The sequence below is a fragment of the Bison bison genome, unplaced genomic scaffold (assembly GCF_000754665.1).
Source record: "Bison bison bison isolate TAMUID 2011002044 unplaced genomic scaffold, Bison_UMD1.0 scf7180017864330, whole genome shotgun sequence".
NCBI classification, from domain to species: Eukaryota; Metazoa; Chordata; class Mammalia; order Artiodactyla; family Bovidae; genus Bison; species Bison bison.
Window position 1 is genome coordinate 9,291,551 of NW_011494902.1, and position 9,939 is coordinate 9,301,489.

A 9,939-nucleotide genomic window follows, 5' to 3' on the forward strand; every position below is an offset into this window, starting at 1 on the left:
TACTTTGGCCACCTGATGCAAACAGCTGACTCATTGGAAAAGACTCTGATGCTGGGAGGGATTGGGGGCAAGAGGAGAAGGGGATGACAGAGGATGAGATGGCTGGATGGCATCACTGACTCGATGGACATGAGTCTGAGTGAACTCCGGGAGTTGGTGATGGACAGGGAGGCCTGGCGTTCTGGGATTCATGGGGTCGCAAAGAGTCGGACACGACTGAGCGACTGATCTGATCTGATCTGATCTGATCCTTACTATGCATAAATTAAACACTCCAAGCCTTAGTTATTTCTACTTTAAGGTAGCCTTAATGACACATGTACAACTTAACTCATAGATTTGTTGTGAATATTAAATAAGACACTTGAAAGTAAAAGTAAAATTATAGAGCTTTGTAAATTTTGAAGTACATAAGTAAATACCATACACATACACACAATTGAGAGTCTGAGTTCTAACCATACTGGAATAGTTCAAGGATGGAGACCTGCAATCTGGGTCTACAAGGTGTATTGCTAAATTTCAACAGGAAATTGAGGCACTCATTTGGTAAATTACCAAGTGACAATCTTAGTGAGCATTATGTTCTGAGTGCAGATGAGGTGCACTGAGAATCCAGCTCACATGGAATGGAATCTATGAAAGCCAGAAGGTGAGCATTGGAGGGACTCAGTGAAAGTTACTAAGACTGGACTGGATTACAGAGTGTGAGGGAAGGAATTGAAAGACAAGTGAATTTGAAGAGATAAGCAGTGTGTCACAGGAGATTCTTGGATGTTGGACTTTTCCTCAAAAGTAGTGTTAAGTCTTTGAAAAGTCTAGAATGTCTAAGAATGAGTGTAATGATGTGGTTAAACTGAAAGCACGGGGACTATTAGGATTCTGTTTAAATTGTCCAGGCTGGATAAGATGATGGCTTTAAAATAATGTAGGATAGATAAAAGTAGACACATTCTAAAAATAACTAGAAGATAAAAATCACATCAGAGGGAAAGGAAAAACTAAGATAATCCTTTAGTTTCAAACTAAGGGGCAATAGGACCTAAAGTGTTTTATCTCTGAATGTATTAAATTGGAAATACCTATTTAAATGAAGTGGGAATCTCTAGCAAGGGTTGAATATAGACATCAAACTCTCAAGAAAGATCTGGAGTGGGAATAACATTTACTTAGAATAAAATTTACCGAAACATTTCTAACTCTTTTAGCATGAAACATCCTAAGTGGAGTTGTGAATGTGAATAGTGAAGATAACTATTAAAGGTATTATGATCACACCTAGGATTACTATGGGAGAGAGCAGTTTCACTGATGGATGGTCTATGCAAAACACATATATATTCAGAATCTCTACATGGTAGGATATGTGCATTTCTATAATGTGCCTCATTAGGCACCAGAAATTTAAACATATAACACTGCCTGTTGAAATGAAAGTGGAGTTACAGTCTTTCAAAACCTAACTGTAATAGTTCTATAATGAAAATGGAAGCTGCTTTTGTCAATATCTAAATTGCCCCCAGAAGCCAAGCTCCAGCAATTATAATCAACTGTAGGGAAGAGTAACTGAATACTTCTCCAAGAATGGGTAACATTTGAATTTCAAATTTCCTACATGAAGATTAAAAATACTCAGTGTGCTCATCATTTAACAATAGCAGCTAAAGAAAGGCAAGCAATTATAAACAGCTGAAAAAATTAGCTATATCAAATGTCAGGAAAAATTAATTGGCTTTTATCTATAGTAATCAATAATTCTAAACTCCATTTATTTATATACTTAACCAAAGTGTTCCAAGTCATCCATTACCACAGCTTATATATATAAAAGCCAATGTGAATAATTTTAACACTTGCATTATTTAATATATAAGATTTTTTTTAATTACAAAATAAATGTTGAGGTGTTTTCTGTAATCATGCCTTTCAGGTCGGGTTGAAAACATAAAACTAAAATTTCTAAAAGAGTTTAAGATTTTGGTTAAGTGTGTATTTAGATAAAATGCTTCCTCATTTAAAACTTGGGAAGTGAAAAGTGAAAGTGTTAGTCACTCAGTCATGTCTGCCGGTTTGTGAACCCATGGACTGTAGCCCACCAAGCTCCTGTGTCCATGGAATTATCTAGACAAGAATGCTGTAGTGGATCACCATGCCCTTTCCAGGGCATCTTTCTGAACCAGGGATTGAACCTGAGTCTCCTGCACTACAGGCAGATTCTTTACCAAAAAAAAATTACTTAATTTTTTTTGCGACCTTCATGACAGGTTTATATTAGAGTGCTGTATGTCTGCTTTTTGCAAGGCATTGTGCTGGGCACTTTCTGCAGGTTATTTCTAGTATTTTCCAATTACTCTGGACATGGATACTTTGGGTGGATTGGAAGCACTAGAGTGCATTATGATGATGAAGACTGTGGAATGCCTAGGTCCACCTTAGAGTACTACCATTATTAAGTATTGTTAGACAGTCAATTGAACCTCTCCATACTTCAATTTTTCATCTGCATATCTGAGGTTATTGATACTTCTCCCAGCAATTTTGATTCCAGCTTGTGCTTCCTCCAGCCCAGGGTTTCTCATGATGTACTCTGCATATAAGTTAAATAAACAGGGTGACAATATACAGCCTTGACGTACTCCTTTTCCTATTTGGAACCAGTCTGTTGTTCCATGTCCAGTTCTAACTGTTGCTTCCTGACCTGCCTATAGATTTCTCAAGAGGCAGGTCAGGTGGTCTGGTATTCCCATCTCTTTCAGAATTTTCCACAGTTTTTGTGATCCACATAGTCAAAGGCTTTGGCAAAATCAATGAAGCAGAAGTAGATGTTTTTCTGGAACTCTTTTGCTTTTTCAATGATCCAGCAAATGTTGGCAATTTGATCTCTGGTTCCTCTACCTTTTCTAAAACCAGCTTGAACATCTGGAAGTTCATGGTTCACGTATTGTTGGAGCCTAGCTTGGAGAATTTTGAGTGTCTTCCTATGTATTTGTTGATTTTGGATTATTGAATTAATTTTTTGTATTATTGGTTTCCCACATGGCTCAATGGCTCTCAGAGTGAGGCAGGCTCACTCTGCCTGCCAAGTCGGAGATGCAGATTTGATCCCTGGGTTGGGAAGATGTACTCAAGAAGGATATGGCAACTCACTCTCGTATTCTTCTTGGAGAATTCTGTGGACAGAGGAGCCTGGGGGACTACAGTCCATGGAGTCACAAAAGAGTCAGACATGACTTAGTGACTAAACAACTACAAGGACATTCAGATTAAGTAAAGGGGCAAAAGGGAGGTTATATAGAAGAGACAGTCTTATTTATTTATAAAAGAGAAACAACAAAAGCTGTCTGCAACTTGGTAATTTAAAAAAAAAACAAACAAAAAACTTCTAACACCCAAATCAATGTAAACGTCACACTAGTAGCATAAGTTGTGTGCTTCCACGCAGAGTACAAATCTCTCTCCCAGGAGTCTTTCCCACCCCAACAGCAGTGTAAGTAGACAGTGCACAGGAGGCTCTTTGAGAACACTGCTTATGGTTGTCTGGAACTAGTGAAAATGTGGTACATCGTCTACAAGGAAGGAGTTGTTGACATTTTGAAGAATCTGTTTCCGAGATGTTATGTAGAACTCACAAATAGGTGGGGAATCAATGGAAACAGTGAGAGACTTTATTTTGGGGGGCCCCAAAATCACTGCAGATCGTGACTGCAGCCATGAAATTAAAAGACATTTGCTCTTTGGGAGAAAAGCTATGACCAACCTAGACAGTGTATTAAAAAGCAGAAACATTATTTTGCCAACAAATGTCCATCTAGTCAAAGCTATGGCTTTTCCAGGAGTCTTGCAATTATGTGAGAATTGGACTATAAAGAAAGCCAATTGCCAAAGAATTGATGCTTCTGAACTCTAATGTTGGAGAAGACTCTTGAGAGTCCCTTGGACTGCAAGGAGATCCAACCAGTCCTTCCTAAATGAGATCAGTCCTTGGTGTTCATTGGAAGGACTGATGTTGAAGCTGAAACTGCAATACTTTGGCCACGTGTTGTGAAGAGCTGACTCGTTTGAAAAGACCCTGATGCTGGGAAAGATTGAGGGCAGGAGGAGAAGGGGATGACAGAGGATGAGTTGATTGGATGGCATTTCCAACTGGATGGACATGAGTTTGAGCAAGCTTCGAGAGTTGGTGATGGACAGGGAAGCCTGGCATGCAGCAGTTCATGGGGTCACAAAGAGTCAGACACAACTGAGCAACTGAACTGAACTGAAGTAGAACTCGTGGCCATACACAGTTCACCTGCATGACTGTGTCAGAGTAGTGAGTGAAAAATGCACCAGATAATGTTTGAACATGTGCATATAATTCTATTATTCTGTCATCACAATTGAGATCATGCAAACTCTGACCGGGAGAAATGGTAAAGAGGAAGGGTTCCTCCTAGTACTAGGGAGAACACCCCTTTTCAATGACTGGCACTAAAATACTCTTCCAAAAGACCAATCAAGATTCACATTTAGCTTTCCATTAAGCATGTTCCAACCTACCATCCAACAGCAGACTTTGCACATCAGACATACTAACTGGAATAAATGACTCGTTATTTTCTTTACATTCAATGGTTTCGTGAGTTTTCAGACAGTTTCTTCTGTTTCAATGTCCTCTTCATTCATTCCTACCTAACCTAAATCTAATCTGTCTTTGCAGATCTTATTCTAAGGTCATATTCTATAGGAAATTCTAATCTTATCTCTAACTGGATAATCATCAAATTTTTCCTAACAGTTTGAACTTTGTCTCTTCTGTAGCTTATATCACCATTCCCATAAAGATCTATTTATTGGTGTTTGTGACATTCGTCATTTCATCTTTGGAAGATCTTCAGCTATGGATATTCAGTACTTTAAAATATATACTAAATAAAAAAGCTATGACAGTTTTAGACACTGAGTGCCTTAGGAAATGCAAAAGTGTTTAGATGGCATATAACGCTCATCAGAGAACAAGGAGACAATGGTATGGGCATAGAGATGCTGACAGAGAACAAAGATTCTGTGTTCACACAAAGAGTTCATTCTAACAGAGAAATATTAATGCAACAGGTAGGAAGCCCTGCTATGAAGAGATCCTAAGTGTGTGTCTCATCGGAAAAACGTTTGCTGTGACCTGCAAGTGATTATGGAGCACTGTGCTTTTGTCTGTGACATAAAATCAATGTGTTGATTTTCTTTTTTTTTAGCATTTTTTCCCATTATGGCTAATGTCTTGAATATGAATAAACTATTGAAAGTCTGTCTGGATATCCCAGAGACAATTCTTCCCCCACCCTTTTCAACACACTATTTTTGTTTTTGATTTTTTATGTTTTGCTATTTAATACACTCCAGCATCTGAAATAATGTTTCAGGTTTTAAATGTTTATTCCAACCGGTACCTTCTAAAGCATAAACTGAAACATTTGCAGTTTGCTTCTAACTTAGTTCTTGGTTTCTAAATTAATGCTATATTTGCTCATAAGTTCTCAAAATGTTTATTATATTTATTATTAATAAGAGTAGTAGTATTTATTATTAATCAGACTTTACAGAGGAAACTAAGTCTTAGTTTCTAAATAAGTGTTGGCACACAGAAGTTGTTAAATATAAAGTTACTAAATGGATAAATGGATTTGGTAGTTTGGTTTAAACTAACAGCTGAATGGTACCCTCAGAAATATCATGATCTTAACTGATACAAGAGCTATATAAAAAGGTCTCTTAATTTACTCTTTCATGCATGGTAGGTGCTCAATGCAGCTTTGTAATAAATGTACAATCAACTAATAGGAAGTCATTATCAGAGAAAATAATAGCTTATATAGGCACTCACGAACCAGTGATATCATGGAAATGATATCAGTGATTACTGAGTAGCTAATTCTGCTCAGTTTCAGTAGTTGTGAACATTTATTCTACACAGTAATTCATTATTTACAGAATAATGAAGTTTACCTACCCAACAAGCTGTCATCATTGCAGGTACCATTAATCAAATATTTTCCTTCTGGGCATGCACAAGTGGCCCCAGAAGGATTCAGTAAACAGAGGAATTCACATGCTAGATCCGAGCATGGATTGGGTACTGATCAAAACAAAACAAAAAAAGAACATAACTATAAATACAATAGGTTTCAAAAACATAAAATTCAACAAGGTTAGATGATGAATTAGCAATGTTGAAAAGAAATAACATCAATTTTTTTTTTTTACCAGGAGTATATTATTTCAATATTCCAGTACTCCTTTATAGATGAAAAGAAATTACTAACCAATGTCTAAGGGTTTCCCTGCTGGCTCAGTGATAAAGAATCCGCCTGCCAATGCAGGACACTCGGATTTGATCTCTGGGTCGGGAAGATCCCCTGGAGAAGGAAACGGCAACCCACTCCAGCATTGTTGCCTGGGAAATCCCATGGACAGAGGAGCCTAGGGTGTTGCATGCCTCCATGGGGTCACAAAAGAGTCAGACATGATTTAGTGACTAAATAAAAACAACCCAGCATCTATTATTAATAGAAAATGTATCTTAATTTACATTTTCCATGAGGGAGAGGAAAATCAAACACATAATTTGTCACTTTTCCTTTGGCAAAAGAGTTGATCTGAGACACAGAAGTACAGGTTAGGATTATTGTAAAAGTCAAGCCAACTGAAGTCTTGGGGATCTAATTCTCATTTTAAATAGTTTCAAGACCTGTTTAACAGACATAAACAACTCCCTCTGATATTTATAAAGGCTTACAATCCATATGTAGTTGTCTGTTAGAACACAAACAAAACATGGTTTTTTCTCTCTAGAAAACATGTCTAATGTGGTTTCCTTTCCATCAGATGTGTGCATGGATAAATGGGTACCACATTTATTTTTGTCTAAATTTCTATCCAATCAGTATCCTCTATAGCTACAGCTGCTTTGGGGCTTTCTGTACAGAATCTGTCTTTAGAATGAAACAGAAATGACATTAAGAAAGTGAAATGGTGACTATGAAAGTCACTTTCATTGTGTAAGAACCACTACTCAAGTACCTATTATACTTAGGGCAGACTTTATAGATTTTTTATGAAGGTGGGAATATTTGACCATGAATACGAATCAGACAGAACTAGAGGTTGAGAGGGTGATGTCCTCATATTAACCTTGGAACGATATGTGTCAGATCATTGGTAAAGAGCAGCAAAAGTGTGAATAGAAGAAGGTTTTAGCGAAGTATATGTTGTTTTAACCTGATTCCAGAACTCATTTGATACAATTCTTACCTTTCCAGATCATACTGAATGAAATTAAATCCTTTTTATTCACCATAAGGGATAATTATTAATAGAAGTAAATCTTAAACAATATTTTGAAGGGTGAACTGATACATAAACTCAGATCACTTGAATTTCAGCTACATTTTATTTCTTTGCTCTTCAATATTTTTATGGCTGTGCTTGAAACATATCTTTCAAGATACCAATGTCAAATATTTCTCTCTTTTTAGGAGAGAAAGTAGCAGTAAAAATCATAAACAATCAGAGAAAATATAATTCTTGGGAACAATATCCTCAGATACCTTTAAAGATGAAATGTTAGATCTATAATTGTTACTTGGTTATCAGTGAGTGAAAAGGCTAATGATAAATTTCCTTACTTGCATGGTTTAACTATAGACATATCAGGTTTTATTAAGAATTTAGAAAGAAAAACATAGTATGAGAGAAATTTTTATAACAAATTTATTCTAATTCCAAGAAAACACAACCAAATCCTGAAATTTTCATATCTGTTATAGCGGAAATAGAAACTTTTGCATTATTTATATCTTGCCTTTGATAATTTGAAAAGTCTGGTGCAATCAAAATTAAAGTGACTTAACTTACTGGAGTTAAGCCACGAAAAGAGTTTTGAATTTAAAAATTCTTTATTTTGAGAATCATAAGAAAGTAACTTTGCCAAGATAGAAAATAGTATAAAATATTATACTTACAATCTAGTTGTTTATAGCGATGAGAAATCAAAACACCTTTTGTTTTGTCAACATTTAGAGCTAGGTACTCTACTGAACCATGGCCAAATTTTTGTACTCGAAACACACCATTTTTAGGACCTGCTCCATATATATAATCTTCAAAGACATCAATCCTATGTGGATGTAACAAACCTAGAATTTTTTAAAAGTGGAGTTATAAAAGTTGCAAATGTAAAGTCAGTCAGTCAGTCTTAAGAAAACTAAACTTATCCAAGATCATATCAAAAATCTTATTCCCGTTCATAAAAACTTTCAGAATTAGAATATTTTTAATATTAGCTATAAAATTGATGACTGATTTATTAGCAGTAAAAATGTGAGATATTAAACTTATCACTAAGAACATACCAAACATTTCCATCATCACTTTAATCAATTTTACCATCACAAAGCATTTCCTGGGGAGCTTATTAATACAGAGTAATCTTTTCTGTTGTACAGTTTGCAAACAAACATAAAGCTTACATAACATTGATAACCACTGCACAAAAACAGTTCACAAAAGTCTCATTTTCTCGTATTTCAGCTGCTCAGTTGTGTCCTACTCTTTGTGACCCCGTGGACTGCAGCACACTAGACTTCCCTGTCCTTCACTATCTCCTGGAGTTTGCTCAAACTTGTGTCTATTGAGTAAGTGATGTCATCCAACCATCTCATCCTCTGTCCCCCTGCTTCTCCTCCTGCCCTCAAACTTTCCCAGCATCAGGGTCTTTTCCAGTGAATCAGCTCTCTGCATCAGGTGGCCAAAGTATTGGAGCTTCAGCTTCAGCATCAGTCCTTCTAATGAATATTCAGGATTGATTTCTTTAAGGATTAACTGGCTTGATCTCCTTACTGACCAAGGGACTCTGAAGAGTCTTTTTCAGCACCACAATTCAAAAGTATCAATTCTTCAGCACTCAGCCTTTTTTCTGGTCCAACACTCACATTCATACATGATAACGGAAAAACCATAGCTTTGACTATCTGGACCTTTATAGACCAAGTGATGCCACTGCTTTTTAATATGCTGTCTAGGTTTGTCATAGATTTTCTTCCAAGGAGGAAGTCTAAATTTCATGGCTGCAGTCACTGTCTGCAGTGATTTTGGAGCCCAAGAAAATACAGTCTGTCACCTTCCCCACTTTCTCTCCATTTGCCATGAAGTGATAGGACTGGATGCCATGATCATAATATTTTAAATTTTGAGTTTTAAGCCAGCTTTTCAACCCTCTTCTTTAATCTCTATCAAGAAGCTCTTTAGTTCCTTTTGTCTTTCTGTTATTAACGTAGTGTTATCTACATATCTGAGGTCAATTATATTTCTTCTGGCAATCTTTATTTCAGTTTGTGATTCATTCAGCTGGCATTTCACATGATGTACTCTGAATAAAAGTTAAATAAGCAGGGTGACAATATACAGCCTTGACCTACTCCTTTCCCCCTTTGGAACCAGTCCATTGTTTCATGTCTGGTTCTAACTGTTGCTTTTTGGCCTGCATACAGGTTTCTCAGTAAACAGGCAAGGTGATCAGGTATTCCCATTTCTTGAAGAATTTTCCATAGTTTGTTTTGATCCACACAATCAAAAACTTTAGCATAGTCAATGAAGCAGAAGTGGATGTTTTTAAGGAACTCTCTTGCTTTTTCTGGAGAAGGCAATGGCACCCCACTCCAGTACTCTTGCCTGGAAAATCCCATGGACGGAGGAGCCTGGTGGGCTGCAGTCCATGGGGTGTGAAGAGTCGGACACGACTGAGCGACTTCACTTTCACTTTTCACTTCCATGCATTGGAGAAGGAAATGGCAACCCACTCCAGTGTTCTCGCCTGGAGAATCCCAGGGACGGTGGAGCCTGGTGGGCTGCCGTCTATGGGGGTCGCACAGAGTCGGACATGACTGACGCGACTTAGCAGCAGCA

The 9,939-nt window shown here is 37.0% G+C and overlaps 1 protein-coding gene across 1 annotated transcript in view; it reads right to left on the bottom strand.

Annotated features, from left to right (window-relative positions):
* Positions 1-9,939, bottom strand: part of LRP1B (low density lipoprotein receptor-related protein 1B) — a 1,806,191-nt gene that overhangs the window by 110,137 nt on the left and 1,686,115 nt on the right. The window contains exons 81-82 of the mRNA XM_010853706.1: positions 7,998-8,171; positions 5,987-6,112 (exon numbers count right to left, since the gene is read on the bottom strand). Of these exons, the coding sequence (XP_010852008.1) occupies positions 5,987-6,112; positions 7,998-8,171 (300 nt within the window). The remainder of the gene's footprint in view (positions 1-5,986; positions 6,113-7,997; positions 8,172-9,939) is intronic.